Source organism: Euleptes europaea, chromosome 10, assembly GCF_029931775.1.
Source record: "Euleptes europaea isolate rEulEur1 chromosome 10, rEulEur1.hap1, whole genome shotgun sequence".
Lineage (NCBI taxonomy): Eukaryota > Metazoa > Chordata > Lepidosauria > Squamata > Sphaerodactylidae > Euleptes > Euleptes europaea.
The window spans coordinates 65,373,837-65,389,823 of NC_079321.1; the positions used below are offsets into that span (position 1 = coordinate 65,373,837).

A 15,987-nucleotide genomic window follows, 5' to 3' on the forward strand; every position below is an offset into this window, starting at 1 on the left:
TACAACCAAAACTGTTAAAATACCTTATACTAGAAAGAGAGAATAGCAAGCTATGGTACTCTGTTATTTCCTACCAGTTTATGTGTCTTAGTTTTTGCCATCAGAGAGGGAGGAAAATGTAAATTGAAAATAGAAACACAAATGTTGTAGTATACAAGAGGGCACAGTTGCAATAGGACTATCAGCGTATTTGGATATTGAACTAAATTATATGACATTGAAACCTTCAACAGTGTATTGTGGACAGTTTAATCAGATTTAAACAACAAACATGTATTATATACTGTTGTCCAGGGGCAGCCCCCACGTCCCCAAACTTATGCAGGGCACAGAATGGGCGATGCCAGCACCCCTGACACAGCCATTGGCCGCTGGAATTCTTCTCTGCCCTGGGGAATTCTGAGAGTAGAGAAACATAGACTAGTTGAAGACATGGACAAGCATGGCTCCAGGACTGATGTGACCTTCACCTAAAGGCAGCAGGGAGGGCCTAGGAGATGCTGGGCCCAGCACCAAGCCAACTTAGCTAGGCAAGGCAAACTACTCAGGGAGGGGAGAAGCAGACCAGGCAGGGCTGGCCATAATGAAGGCCACATCCAACTAACAGCCATGCCTTCTCTTTGCTTCCTTTGGGTGGTGCTAATCCCACAGGAAACAGCAACAGGTGAAGGGACAGGCATAGGCAATAGGGCCTTCTTTATAAAGGCCAGGGACCTTCCCCAGCTTTCTCTGTGTCTAGCCAGTTGGAGGGGGAAACAGGAGAGAGAGAAAAGAGGAAGAGCATGAGTGACCTGAACCCTGTCCAGTCTCTGAACTCTGGCCTGTCAAGGCCGAAAACAGTGAGGCCCTGGAGGGGTGTACTGGCCTCTGCCAAGCCTCTGCAGAGGCTCACAAAAGTATTTTTTTGTTGTTGCCGTTAAGTCGCAGCCAACTTATGGTGACCCCCATAGAGTTTTCAAGGCAAGAGGCATTCAGAGGTGGTTTGCCGTTGCCTGCCTCTGTGTCATGACCCTGGTATTCTTTGTTGGTCTCCCATCCAAATACTGACAAGCTTAGCTTCTGAGATCTGATGAGTTCGGGCTAGCCTGGGCTATCCAGGTCCGGGCCACAATAGTATACACAGTTATTAATCATTTTCTAATGCTGCAGATTGTCGTATATAAAAATCTTCATGCTACAAATTTTGAATGAGTAAAATCTCATCAAAATTAGTGTTTTACTCATCCCAAAAGAGAAAATGTTTCCTAGGAGTTTTTTTCAGTGCCCCCCCCCCATTTTTTTCAGTTTTTCCATTAGAAAAATTGAAAATTGGTCGTCAGTATTTTTTCTGGCCCTTCACATCTGTAGGTTTCCCAGTCCCTCCCTTTTACATACAGATGTCTTCTGGCAGCTTTTACTGTAGTGAATGCTAGCCAGAGTTCTCTTAACAAGGACTTGCTGAGTCTATGACGCCATGACCCATTCCAAAACTTAATCATGGTCAAGGAATTGGCAGGGCAGTCCTAAGCGGAGTTCCACCCTTCTAAATTCACTGAAGTTATTAGTATTAGAAGGGAGTGTTGCATCTTGTGTTCGCTCTAAGAGGTAGTGAAATGCCCAGGAAAAGTCAAAGTGTTAGGCTGAAGAGGAGCAGCAAAGAAGACTCTTCCACTGCTTTCCTTTGAAGGCAACCTCAGTGAAATCTAAGTATTTTTCCTTGATCTTGTTTGGCATAATAAGACCATGAATTTTCTTTAGGAACAAAAGCAACAGAGAAGAAGCAGTGCTGCAACGTAAAACAGCTGCTAGTGCTCCTCCACCTCCTAGTGAGGAAGCTGTGTCGAGCAGCTCTGAGGATGATTCTGGGACCGATAAAGAAGACGAAGGCACTGTGTCACAGCGATCAACACCAGTGAAGATGACAGATGCAGGAGATAATGCCAAAATAACAGAGGTAGGAAGTTGTCCTAATATGGAAACAGCCATCATCAGCATATATCCTGTTTAACAGCTTACGTGTTTTAGACTGATACTGAATATGCATTTAAGGCATATGGAAATGTTCTTTTTGGCTATGTTATCCACTTAAAGAGATTTGTTCATTCAGCATTAATATACTTTCAGAAAGAATATAATGTTATTTTGAAACCATAACAATTGGAAAGGGGTTTCAGAAGCAGATGTTGTTCTTAAAAAGTAATTTTAAAAGAAATCGTAATTGATTTGATTTCAAGCTGAAAATCTTTTTTTAAGAACATTATCAGTTTTTTAAAACCTAGTTTTAAATTAAGGCTAAGTACCAGCAATTTGGCTAGTAGTGGGAAATGGCTTAATGCAGCATTTTCAAATGTGATCACTAATTTTGTTAAATGATGCCCTTGTGCAGACTTCAGTAACTTTTATTAATATCTCAGTCTTGGGGTGTTAATGAAGATTCAGTAAACACAATAACTTTGAAGCAGCTTAGCAATAATAATAACAATAACAATCATAATAATAGAATCTGGACTTTTAAGATGACAGAAGGGAATGAACATAGAAGAGAAGGCATGGGGGAGCAGATTGTGGTGCCCCTGCTCTTGCCGCAGGTGACACAGGAGAGGATTTGCTCTTGGCAGATTGCCTGTATGATTGTATTATGTTTCCTTTGAAGAAATGTACTGTTGAGTGGGATACCTTGGTAACCACTGGAGTCTTTAGGCCTGACCCAGAGTATTCATTTGCCCACACAAGTGCACTGCAGGATCTCTTGCTGTGCTGCAGAGGTTGCTGAGATGGAGTTCTCCAATTGTGAGCTATGTATGGCCAGAGCTTTGTGCCACAGTCCTTTGCAACATTGCAAGAAGTTCGGTGATGTATGTCTCAGATTATTCACTGTTTAATTGGTGCACTAATTCTGATGCTTCACACAGCCCCTTGAGTTGTTTGTACTGTTGGATCTGTCCTGGAAGATTGCTTATTGTGTCTGGAGCAGCGGCAAGCCTGAAGGGGAGAGAAGAGTGACACAGTCACTGTGGACTGAGAAAATCAGGCCACAGCTTTATCGATTACAGGTTCCTCAGGACTTGGTACAGCATAGATTGGGCACAGTGGGTGCATCTGAGAGCTAACAGCAAGCCACCCCCCAACCTGCCCATTGGTGGTAACCAAGGAGACAGTGGGTGCAACTGACTGCCCAACTGCTGACAGTGAACCCCCCCCCAACCTGCCCCAGCCAAGGGAAGAGAGCTAGTCTTAGGGCTAGAAGCCAAGGAAGCTTCTATTCCTTCCCAGTACCCGCCTCTTGGGGGCATGGTCAATATCCCAGCCCTAAAGGTGGCTGCCATGCCCCTCACCCCCCAGAGTCCCTTAAGGGAACCCCCTGTTTGGGGTTGTGCAGTGAGCTTACTCTTGCACATCCTTATTTATTTATTTTACACAATTTATATCCCACCTTTCTACCTGTACCATGTTGCCAGCTGGTTCCTAAACGCCACAGGAGCTAGACAGCTTAGCTTGCCTGGCTCCACTGCCAAACCAAAAGAAACTGTAGTATGCTCATCACGGGTTCTAGGATCACTGTTGTCCACATCCTCCCCACAAATACACACACACACACATACACCATATAGAGATGTATGCCTTCTAAACAAAGGCCTGGAGGGCCCTAGTACTCCCACGCCATGGTTAAAAACAAGGCCATGAGGTGCTCTATTACTCCACCCCCTTGTGCTGGAACGTTAGCCCAAAGTGCATTGTGAGACTCCTCCATGCACCATCAATTTGCTGGGATCCAATGCACCCAGCCCTCCTGCCTCTGCAGCAGCTCTGACCAACTGGTCCAAACATCTGGAAAACACTGCAGCATTGCTCAAGGTAGCACCACAGAATGATGCTGATCCTTTTACTAGCAATTGACTCAGATGATTATGGTATCAAATTGCCGCAGCAGGGTTTGATAATAGGTGTTCCCAGTGCATGCCCCTTTGGTCCAGCCATGTGATGTCCAGTGCTTCTCCCTGCCTGAGCTAAGATCCCTGCCTATATTTCACTGTGGAATGTGCCCACAATTCCAAACTGACTTCCTTTCAGAAGCTATAACTAGGGATAAAAGAGGAATCTGGGACAGCTACCTACCTGGCATTTGTATCTTAAAGCTGGGTAACCCCCCACCCACCCAGTGCAGTAGAAGTAGTAGGGATTCCTGAGGGAATGCTCTATGTGAAGAACTGTAGGAGCCCATACAGCCTGAAACACTCTAAAACAACTACAATGCAGGAATCTAGTAAAGGGGTGCTGATCTGAATGCAGATCACTTCCTTTGGGTGGATGGCAAAATGGCCTTGGTTGCCTAGATGGTGGTGCAGAATACAGATACAACCTGCTTCCCTGTCCCCTGGAGTCTGTTATTCAGTTTATGAGTGAGGAGAATGAACCTCCCCAGTTGGGAGTTGCATATCATCATGCATGAATAGAAAATGATACCAACTCCCCTGCCCTGAGGGCCACAAAGAATGCCAGGCATAAGGTCCATTTGTCAAGCTTTGTCTCCCACTGGAAAGGGCATGCAGTAATAAGGATGCCACAGAGATCCCATTAGAACTCATTGGTTAGAGGATACCTTTTGATCAGGCCTGCTGGATGCATTGCAACACCAGCCTTCTAGTATACATTAGGTTCTGGAGAAGACATGTGGATCTTTAAAGCCATTTGCCTGGCTAAAGAAAGAAATAGAGATAGCTACTGAGTGTATGTCCACAGTCTAGGGGCATAGCTGTGTCTCATAAAGCGTACAAGATACCAGTCATAAATGTCTCAGTGATGGGCCAGCAGCCTAAAGCTTTGGGATGACGAGACAAAACAGAATGGCTCAAATGAGGATATGTAATTCAGTGTTGAAGGTAATACATACTTTGTACTTCCTGTATCATGGTCTCTTCCTAAGTGCACAGAGTCCATCCAGAAAGAGGACCAGGACAAATGGGAACCTGGTTCCAGAGAGTGTGACCTGTTTTCCTGAAGATGAGACAAATCATCCACTATGCAGTTGTCTGTACCTGGGGCCTGGCTTGTTGCCAAGGAGGTGTTAGCAGATGGACAAAGTACCACAAAATATTCCAGAAGATGATGACCTATCTGATTTTGATGTTTAGCTATGTCCCAGGCGCACTCAGTTTTTTTACCTTCTGCAAATTATTGTCACCACAATGGCATTCTTCAGGAATCTAACATCCCTCGTTAACCCCTGGTCAGCCCAGTTAGAAGGCCAATGGACAAAACGTGCCTTCCAGATGCATCTGATTGTGCCTGTAGGTCAACCCCAGGTGCAGAGTGCCCTCCCAAGAGCCACCCCATATGATTAGGTAGCAAGGAAAGTCGAATTCTCATACTGTCTTTCCTCCCCTTATTAATCCTCAAGTGATAGTGGCTGGAGGAATTCCAGCTGTGGACCCTGCAGACACTCGTCTGCCGTCTCTGCATGCCAAATTACAATGACCTAATAATACCTGTGTGTTCTGGAGCGTGCATTTGGAGTGGCCCAAATCCCCATCCTGCCACAGAAACCCATCTGGTGACCCTGGGCCAGCAGTACATCCCCAGCCCACTCCACCCTATGTGTCACTGTGAGGACAATATTGAGGAGAGGAAGAAGAAGAGTTCAGTTTTATACCTCACTTTTTTCTACATAAGGAGTCTCAAAGCGGCTTTCAATCACCTTCCCTTCCCCTCCTCACAACAAACACCTTGTAAGGTAGGTGGAGCTGAGAGAGTTCTGAGAGAACTGTGACTAGTCTAAGGTCACCCAGCAGGCTTCATGAGGAGGAGTGGGGAATCAAACCTGGTTCTCCAGATCAGAGTCCACCGCTCATGTAGTGGAGCGAGAAAACAAACCAGTTCTCCAGATTAGAGTTTGCCACTCTTAACCACTACACCATGCTGGCTTTACACCATGCTGGAGAATGAGTGAGGCTCCCAGGTCCCCTTGGGGACAAAGGTGGAGTAAAATGAAGTAAATAAGTAAAATCAATCAATCAAAGGAACACCAAACTGACTGAAAATTATACGTAATTTGTGAATACAGGCATGATCCATCTGAAAGACCACCTTCTGGATTGCTTACTGGTTGCAAAGTCTTCATGCAAACACGCTCTGAGTAATAACTTTGTCAGATTTTGTTAATAGTAATTTACCATTTATGTGGTTCTAGTGTATGGGATGACATAATATGTTCATTCAGTTCTTTTCACTCATATGTGTGTGGAATCAGTGCACATGATGGCCCAGCCCCACTGTAGCGTGGGAATATCCCCCATGCCCTATTAGAGACTTTGTATTGAACAGTCTTTCAGGGCTTTGCCTGTGAAACACTGATCAGCTACAAAATTCTGTAGGGTTTATCACGTTACAGAAGCTACTCTGCCTTTAACTCTTGATAATACAAAAATATTTTTGGACGAGTATTACCTGTTCTATATGTGTAAATGTACTTGAAAAACTGATTGCATTTTCATATTTTAGTCAGCAAGTTAAGAGTTATGAAAAATGATAAAGCAGAGATAAATTACATTCCCACTATACGTGCAAATTTAAAGAATAATTATAATCAACCCATAGGATCAGCATTGTAATCACTGTCTTTGGGATTTGGTAAGTTAACTATCTAGACCCTTGATGAGCTAATAGTATGTGGTTGTCCTTTGTTCTCATGCCTTGCCATGACACATTCCAGATAAAGTTGAATCAGACTTTTTACAAATGTCAAGACAGCAACTATTTTTAGGAATTCTAATGAAAGACAAAACTATTACATATTCTTTTATTCCACTTCTAAAAGCTAACCTTACTTTGATTATACATGTGTAATAATGAGAACAAGTGCACAAAACTTGAAAAAAATCTGTTTTTAATTTAACTTTATAATATAATAATTGATACAAAAAGATACAAAAAAGCACAAAAAGGACATAGAAAAAGAATATAAAATACAAAAAAATAAAAACAATCAGATAAGATAACTAACACTGAGATTACTACTACCCATAAAGTTGATCTCACAGGCCTAAACCTAGATATTTGACAACTACCATCTCAAGCGTCATTAAAAAAAACCAAATTACTACCATTTAGTTTCTTAATAAACTATAACCATGAATGTGTTATTAATATATATCTGTTGTATAATCTTGAACTACCTCTTACTTAAATTATTTTATTTGTAATATCTGAGCATTATACAAAACATATAATCTTACTTATTCTTAAATTTTTATCGCTCAGGTCGCATCTTCCCCCTCAGCCCATATTTTGAGAGGAATACATATAGTAGAGTTTCCATTTATCTTGACATTCTTTAATTGGCCTCCTGTTCACGAAGTTTGTCAGTTTTGCTATCACCGCATATTCTGCTAATTTACTTTTCCAGTCCTCTATACCTGGGCATTTGTCTTTCCATTTTGCTGCTACTATGACTCTAGCTGCCTTTGTCATATATTTAAACAATTATTCTAGAGTTTTTGTAATGCCTGTTGGTCTGATTCCCAGCAACATGTTTTTCAGATCCATTGGGAACTCAAATCTTAAAATGTTCTACATTTCTACATGTATTTCTATCCAAAACCTCTGGACTCTTTTGCAGGACCACCACATATGATTAAAAGTCCCTTCATTCTCCTTGCATTTCTAGCACAGTCTTCTATGTTCGCTACTCATTTTCTGAATGTCTTTAGGAGTTATATACTAGTGATAAAACATCTTATACCAATTTTCTCTCAACGATTGGCTAGCAGTACATTTTATCGCTTTTGTCCACAGTGTTTGTCCACTGTTACATCGATATTTCTTCTCCTAAGTTTTGCATCCATTTCACTATGCATGGTTTGACCTATTCAGTTTCTGTGCCAAATTTAAGTAATAGTTTATAAATTCTTCCCAATAGATGATCTTTGTTGCATTATCAATTTTTCAAAGTCAGTTAAATCTATGCTTCTTTCACTTGAAGATTGACGATCTTTTTTTAATTTTGAGACTAATTGAAAATATAAGAGCCGTTGCAAGTTGAAAAAAATTCTGTTGACTGATGGACAAACAGCACATTCCTGAGCCTCCAGGGCAAAGGCCCTTAGGAGGCCAGGAAGGCGCTGCGCCGGCGTCCGGGGGCCCCATGCCAGCGGAAAGGCTTGGATGCTGGTTGCGGGGCGCTGCCATGGCAGCGCCGGCCCAGGATGCTGACGGAGCCTTCTGCCTTCTGGAGGCGTTCCCGGAGTGTTCCAGCGCCTGGATGGGGGCAGGGCTGCCTTTAGACAGCCTCCAAAGCCCTTTCTTCCTGGGAACACCCCTTTTTATTTTTGGTGAGATATGCCACCTTTTAGGATTTTTTGCGCCAGGAGGAGGCAGCGCAGCTGCATTGCCTCCTAAGCCTCTCAGGAATGCACTGTTACTAGATCTTCAGATTTATTTTGATAAATGCTTGATAAAATGCCATGGATAGTTTTATTTGCATCCAAAACCCCTGCTGAAGGCAGTTGTAATAGGCACTTGACTTCTTTGCCCTTCCCAGGCCTTCTGTCTGCAGCCCTGTACCCCCTGTGCGCGCGCGCACACACACACACACACTGAAAAGCCCTCTGGAGGGTTTCCAGCACTTAGGCTCTCTAGAGCACATTTAGGGGGGATGTGAGTAGCTGTAGATATGGGTGGGGTACAGATTTTTCCCTATCAGCAGTGGGATCTTTAGATCCAGGCAATAGATCTTTGACTCTTACCTTTTCCTTTTTAATGTCCTGACAGTCACATGGCATTCTGAACACCATTAGTCCAGCATCTCTGTTGCTCTTCTCTGCCTTGACTAGGGGTGATCTTTGGCTTTTTCTTACCTACAAGCACCTGATCTGTTCTTGACTGAATGGCACTGAATTATTTTGATCTGTTGCCTAGTTAGCTCCCTTGTCCACCCTTCACACATTGTAAATGGGGAAAAATGACTCCCAGGGAGTTTATCGGAAAACAAAGGAGGCAGTGTAAGATAACAGAAATTGTTCCAGTAATCTAAAAAAAATCTGGCAGGATGAAATTAAAGTATGAAGGCTTGCAGCACTGACACATCTCCTGTCATATTCTAATGTAACATTTGTAGCTAATTTGTACTTATGTATTTCCTAAATGTGCAATTTCTTTTGAAGCATAATAAAAGATTTAGGAACCTCAAAAGAAAAGTTATCTATTTGATTTTTCAATACAATATCCAACATCAACAAAATAAGGATGCATGAGCAAAACAATATTATGAAGCCTTTATTTAACCCTAAAAAAACAAGTGTTCGATGTTATGAGTCTAGATTTCTCCACTATAAATACTTTCCAGTATTTTCCTAGTACTTTCCAATTTTTCCAGTATGGGCTCCTAAGTTCTGTAATGCAATTGCCATTCACTTTATTGGAGAGTGATAGCACAATATTTAGAGAATTACACATTGATATTAAGACAAATATATTTATGAATGCTAAACTATTTAGGTTGCCTCTAGATATTTGTTTCTTACACTTAGCTATATTTGCTGGGCAAAATCCAAGAAGGGCCTCACGCAAGAGTGTCTCTGTAAAAAAAAATTGCTATTTTGGATGGTAAATGTTTTAACACTTAGAAGTTAACCTAAAAACACCTTCATAAGTTGGCAAAAGGTTGCCAATCAAGGTTTGCCAGCTAGCCTGCAGTCTGCCTGGGTATGGAGGCTAGCCTTTCATATGTTACGGGCCAATAGCTAATAGAAGGCTGTTAAAGATAGGATGCTTTGAATGCCATTAATTCATAGGGTTGCCATAAATCGGAAGTGACTTTATGGCACATAACACACACAGTAGCTAATAGAACACCTTCAGGTAGATAAGAAGGGGTCTGATGGTGCTTAAAAGGGGCGCTCTGGGGAGAGAAAGAGAGAGACTTGGTTTTGGGAATAGGAAACCTTTGGAAAGAAGTGGCAGTTGGGAAAGAGAGAGGCCAAGGCATGGTGTGACTGGAATGGCTTCATGAGAATGGCTAGAAAGAATCAGCACAAAAGGGAAAACAAATCCAACTTTTAAGATTATTCTGCGTACCTTTTAACTCACTATCATAGTTGGACAAGAGATTCTCTTGGTGGTTGTTGGGCAGTTTTTTGCTCCGCCATGTTCTTTTGCCTTTTGCAATCCTTTTTGTTATTTGCCTTTCTATGAAATTGATAGTTATAATGTCTACACCTGCATAAAAGCTTAACGTGGCCCATGCATACCAAGGTACAAAGAGAAGATGATGTGTTAACTGCCTGGATATGAATTATGAACTAGCAAGATTCCCAAGTCTTCCCCTATGTGACGAGTAATTAGGAGTATGTTTCCAGGAAAAACCTGGAGGTTTTAATTGGATGAACAGTCCTTTAAGAGACACAGAGTTTAGTTTCCAGCAGGCTAGACAGGCATATCTCTGAAATACTGTGATGGTGGTGAAAGGAAATTTATTTCTGTTGTGGGTGGTGGAATAAGCTTGAAGAGGTGAACTCTTCATTGGGATCTAGAGGCTCAGGACTAAGGCTAATTAAATTCCACAACCTCTGTGGTAGAAAAAAATGTCTGCATGACCCATTTTGCTACATTGCCTAACTACAGATTCTTTTAAAGCACTTGGGAGAAATCTAAAAGAAGTAGTTACAATCTGCTGAACCAGTAAGTCACTTTCCTTTGGCTAGATGTAACCTGCAAAGAAGGGTAAAGGCTGAGCACCTAAATGGTAGTTTGAATGTCTCCAAGTACTCTGCTTTTGTCCTGAGGTTACACTAACTGAAATTTGTCCAACTAAATGCAACTATTGGGAGCTCCTGTAACATCTCTTACTATAGCTCTATGAATAATGGTACATTTGATAAAAGCCTGACTTCTGCTGCTAGAGAAAGCTACTTCCAGAGGTAATTGTTAGGCATAAAACGTTTATTTAGTAGAGTTATAATGGTATGAGGGCCTAGGCAGTGAGATAAAACTGAAACTGTTTAGCCACATCTTTTAGATAAGATTACTTTGCTTGCCTTTGATACTGCTAGGATAGCCAATGTTTACCCAGGTGGTCACACAGGTTAAAAGTTGAAATTAGTAGTTACAGTATCTGGCATGGCTGGGCCACTGTTGCCCTACTTAGCTATTGGCCACGAAGTGCACAGAGGTCAAGTTGTACCTTCAAGCCATTCGGGCAAGAAGAGCAGACAGCCTGACGTTGATAAGAGCCAGATTCAGACATCCCACATTCCATTAAAAGGGTGCTGTATGTCTTGAGGAGGCAAACTGATCGCAACCCTGTTTTAAGTACTTTTGGAATGTTGCATCAATATCATGTGGAGCTTAAAGAAGCATTTATAGCTAGAGGTGAGTCAATTTGAAATATGTAGAAAGTTTTCAGTGAGAATGTCTCTAGCTAGCAAATCAGAGACTCAGTACTTATGCGAGACAAGAGGCTATTGATCTGCTGAGGAAGAAACACAGACAGCTTAACTATATAGGTAATGGCCACTGGAATTCCAGTGTTTCCACATCTCCTACTTCACCATGTACAGTTAGTAGAAAGGAACAGAAGGGATGATTTGTTTTAAATTCTACCAAGGTGGCCTATTCTGTATCTAACAAAAAGCAAGTATTCATAGCCATCAGAAGCAAATCTCTGTAATTGACATTTATGGTATTTGTACTGTGACATACAAGTGTACATTTTAAAGATACACCTCAGATTAACAGTAAACAAAGGAATACGTGTTTTAATTTGTTAAAATATTCTGATGTTTGAAACCCCTTGTACATTAAGATAATTGCTTACAGCCACCATAATTTACGTTGACAGCAGAATTAATTCAATCCCAAATAATCTATCGTTTGTTTTTTTTTAAAAAGTAGGTGTGCCTTGTAGCAGAAGAAGAACAGAAGGTGTCCTGGTTTCTTAGTGTCTAACTTGTTCATACAGTAAAAGCTTTGTTATCCTGTACTTGATTATCCGGAACACTCAGTTAACCAGCATCACCCAGAGAGCAAGCTTCTCCCCCTCAGCTGCCATATCTCTGCATCTTCAGGCGTGTGCACACCCCACTCCACCTCTACAGCTGGCCAGCTAGATGCCTCTGACCATTGTTGGGCTTCTGACAGCTGACATCTCCAGCAGTTGTCACTGTCAGGTGACTCCTCAGTTTGCGTTGAGCTGTCAGGAACCAGCTTTGCCAGAAGGATCCTGGGCAACTGGCCTGCTTGTCTGCTTGCTTGCCAGGATGACTCCATGACTGGTGAGAAGGGAAAGATCTCTGCTAGGTATAGGGGCTGTTGCCATGGTGTTCCCAACACAGCTTGGTTGCTGTGGTAGGGTCTGGCGAAAGAGCTATAAGTTTTGAGTATCCAGCACTTATGATTAACCCTCCAACCCCTGTTCCCCATGAGTGCCAGATGTCAAAGCTTTTACAGTAGCCCAAGCTTTTGTAGACAGTAACCTACTTTATTGGTTCTATATGGATTAATCTGAAGGATGAAACACTTATTAAATAGTCTCCAGACAAGGTGTAAAATTTAGACATTATAAATTCATTGTGTCAGTAATAGGAAGAGAACTTAAGAAATACCTTACTAATTGTTCGTCATATTCAGTGTTAGTGGAAGAACTTCGTTAAGATAGATCATGCAGTAGCAATTGATTACTCTGGAAAAACAGTAAAACCTACAACTTCCAGAAGGCTTATGGCTACTGAGTGGGCTCAGTGAACCTTCATTACTGCTGGTGTTGACTCTATTGCATGTATTGAACACAGTTTTTAATTAGTCATATTGTTTGGCTGATTACATTATTTTGGAAGCCACTTTGTGTTCTGGAGGAATGAGGTAGAAATAAAAGGTTGTAGTGAAATATTTTGTTTTCATGCAGAATGTAGTACAATCCATAAAAGATGGATATGGAATCAATCTCTCAGAATCTCCTTCAGAAGACAATCTCAGCATATATACAAGGTACTCTGTTTCTGATTTATCTTGCTGATATGAATAGGGAACACGTTTTTAAACAAATAAAAAGAGCAAGCTCTAGGAAAAGTTGCTTATGTTTAAATTCCTGTTGATTTCAGTGGGAGAGTTAACAATGTGATTAAATCTCTCCCATTAAAGTGAATGAGTTGAGAATCTTGGAAAGCAGAGTGATAAATTCTCCTTAGCACTTGGCAGGATAATACAGCTGATAAATTTACCAAATAGTTACATGCACACTATGGTAAATGTCTGTCTGTATTCACCCTGTGCCTCTTACACTAACATGTACTGAATTTTTGGTGGTAGTGCCCATTGGCTTAGAATGGCTTTAATGGGTGTTAAGAATGCATGGAGAGCTAAATGTTCAGAGGCAGTATGCCACTGAATGCTAGTTCCTGGCCCATGACATCAGGAGAGGACTATTGACTTCATGCTCTGCTTGTGGGCTTCCCAGGAGCATCTGGGTGGTAACCGTGGTGTGCAGTATGCTAGGCTAGATGTGCCTTTGATCTGATCCAGCAGAACTGTCATGTCTGAGGCTCATAGTAAGAGAAACCATTAGATGGCCTCCATGAGTGCTACATTGAAGTAGCTATTAGTTCAAACGCCTGCATTAGTCACCCAGAATATTAGTTTCAGGGAAAGTGTTGTGTATGTTCCAGCTGCCCTTTAAAGAACCTGATGTCCCTTTCTTAAAACTGCATGACTCTTACAAAGCCTCTAAGAAACATGTCATTTTCATTATTTCACTGATACTATTTCAAAAAGTTCTTTTTTCATGGGGACTTTTGGGTTCACAGGTTTGTTCAGTTGGGGCAGCGTGAACACAAGCAAGACAAGGCTCATCAACAGCTTTGTTCTAAACACTTAGATGGGGTTATACATTTGTAAGTACTGTTCCTTCTTTTGTTATTTTTCTATCCATTGTCTCTTTTACCATCAGTCCCAGTGTTCTTGTCTTTTCTGTTAATATTGGTTCACAGTGATGTTTGTATATTTTAATTGGGAACCATAATTTTAATTATACACTCAACAGTATCATGTGATAAAATATTTTGTAATCACTTGAGACTATATCACTTTCTTTTGTCGTCAGAAGACAATTGAAGAAAATAAATGGCAGATAACTGGTAAAACATAAATAAGCTGTAAACAAAGCTTTTCATTTGTGTGAAAGAAAACCCACACTGTTTGGAAAAGTTTCTGCATTGGTGGGTAGCACTGCCCACTTTATGCCTTATTGTGCTGAATTCGCACACAGAGTGGCAGCCTTTTGTATGTTTCGGCAGTGGGAAGGGTGCTCTTAGCCAAGCCACTTCTGTGTTGTTTAAAGACCATGTGATGGAGACAACTCTGTGGGCCCTTCCAAGCTAATTATCACCTGTTGTCCTAGATGATAACAATTGCATGTGGGGCCTAGTCTTTAAATGGTACGACAGCAGCACAGATGAGTGTCCCCCATGCTTACCTTAACATCTGAAGAGCACCAATACTAACCACCTTTTCATTGTACTTTCTAAAGTGGTGGCTTGGTACTTCAGCTTTCTTCTTGGGTTGCCCTCAGCTGCAGAGGGGCCATCCTCTTACAGAGTGGTGATCTCTTAGCTGTGGCTGCTGGATCTTCAAGAAAGGTCTCATAGGATCCAGTAGCTAAAGTTGTTAATGCTGAACAAGAGTCTTGGGAGGCTTTGGATGTTACAGTGTACAGTATGAAATAACTTTAGAAGAGAGTTCAGGAATTTTTTATTGATGTACTGATATTTTTCAGTTACCATATGTTGTTGCTGTGGCAGAATCACTTGAGTATTGCTAATGAGAGAACCACTAAGATTAGAAGACCAACAAATACACTGTATAAGGATTTCCCACACCATCAGGTTCATTTGGATATAGAACATTTTATAGCTTTGAATTTATTATTGTACAAATGGGGGACCCAAAAGGCCTTCCAGGGGGAATCTAATTCCCCCTCTCCCACTATTACCTCTTTCCCTTCACTGAAAGCCCCTGTAGCCTCTCCCCTTATCCTGCTTCCTCCTCTACCATCCACCAGATAACCTAACCTACCTTTATCTGCCCCCTCATCTTCAGCTTTTACTCCTTCCTTCCTCCAGCAGCCTTTACCTGACAAAACTGTGGCCCCGTCATGCAGTGCAGTGCAGTGCTGACAGTGTTGACTGCCAGGCTAGGCCCAGTTGCACAGCCAGGAACCCACAAGGAGTTGTGTGGGGTGCCTCACTTTCTCCTGTATTCCTCACCCTACACTATTTCCCTCCTCCTGGCAGCCCCACCTTTTCCTGGTTCCTTCTCTCCTTCCCACCCTCCCATTTAAAATCCTTCCTTCTCTCCTTCCATTTAAAATCACCAGGTGCCTCACTGTGTAAGCATAGCCCAGCAGAGGTGGCGCACCAGCACATAGCTAGTTGCTCAGAGACAATCTTGGGTATAGTTAGCAAAGGGAATCCTTTGAGTCTGCACTAATGATTACTGTTGGAAGGAATTACCAAGCAGGTTTTCTGTTTCACTTCCCGTACTGTGTTACTTGTCTCGAGTTTAATTTAATGCTTTTTAAAAACTTTTCACAGAACACACATCTCAGCTTTTTCCCAGGACAACATTTATGAAGTCCAGCCTCCTAAAGTTGACAGGAAATCTATTGAAATCTTTCATGCTCACATCCAGGCTGGGAAGGGCATCATGCAGCCCCTGGGAAAAGAAGACATCCTCATGTACCGAGAATACATTAGAAACAGATATATGTGAAAAATGTCTATATTCAACTGTGTCCCAAAAATTGCCTTGAAAGAGATGACCATGTGTGCCTATTAGGCATAGTTTTTTGACATGTTTGATGTCACTGTCTAAATAGCTGCAAGTACTAAATACTCTTTTGTTGAGAATTGTGGAAGAGAAACAAAAAAACTGCCATTGGAAGAAAATAAGTAGATATTGACAGGTTTTGTAAATTGTTCATATAAAATGTGCTGTTTAATTATGTATATTGCTTTTCTCAGG

General features: G+C 41.7%; 1 protein-coding gene across 1 annotated transcript in view; it reads left to right on the forward strand.

Moving 5' to 3' along the window:
* Positions 1-15,758, forward strand: part of FIG4 (FIG4 phosphoinositide 5-phosphatase) — a 90,879-nt gene extending 75,121 nt beyond the window's left edge. The window contains exons 20-23 of the mRNA XM_056856778.1: positions 1,738-1,933; positions 12,875-12,957; positions 13,773-13,859; positions 15,558-15,758. Coding sequence (XP_056712756.1) covers positions 1,738-1,933; positions 12,875-12,957; positions 13,773-13,859; positions 15,558-15,735 — 544 coding nt within the window. The 3' untranslated portion in view covers positions 15,736-15,758. The remainder of the gene's footprint in view (positions 1-1,737; positions 1,934-12,874; positions 12,958-13,772; positions 13,860-15,557) is intronic.
* Positions 15,759-15,987: the final 229 nt, after the last annotated feature.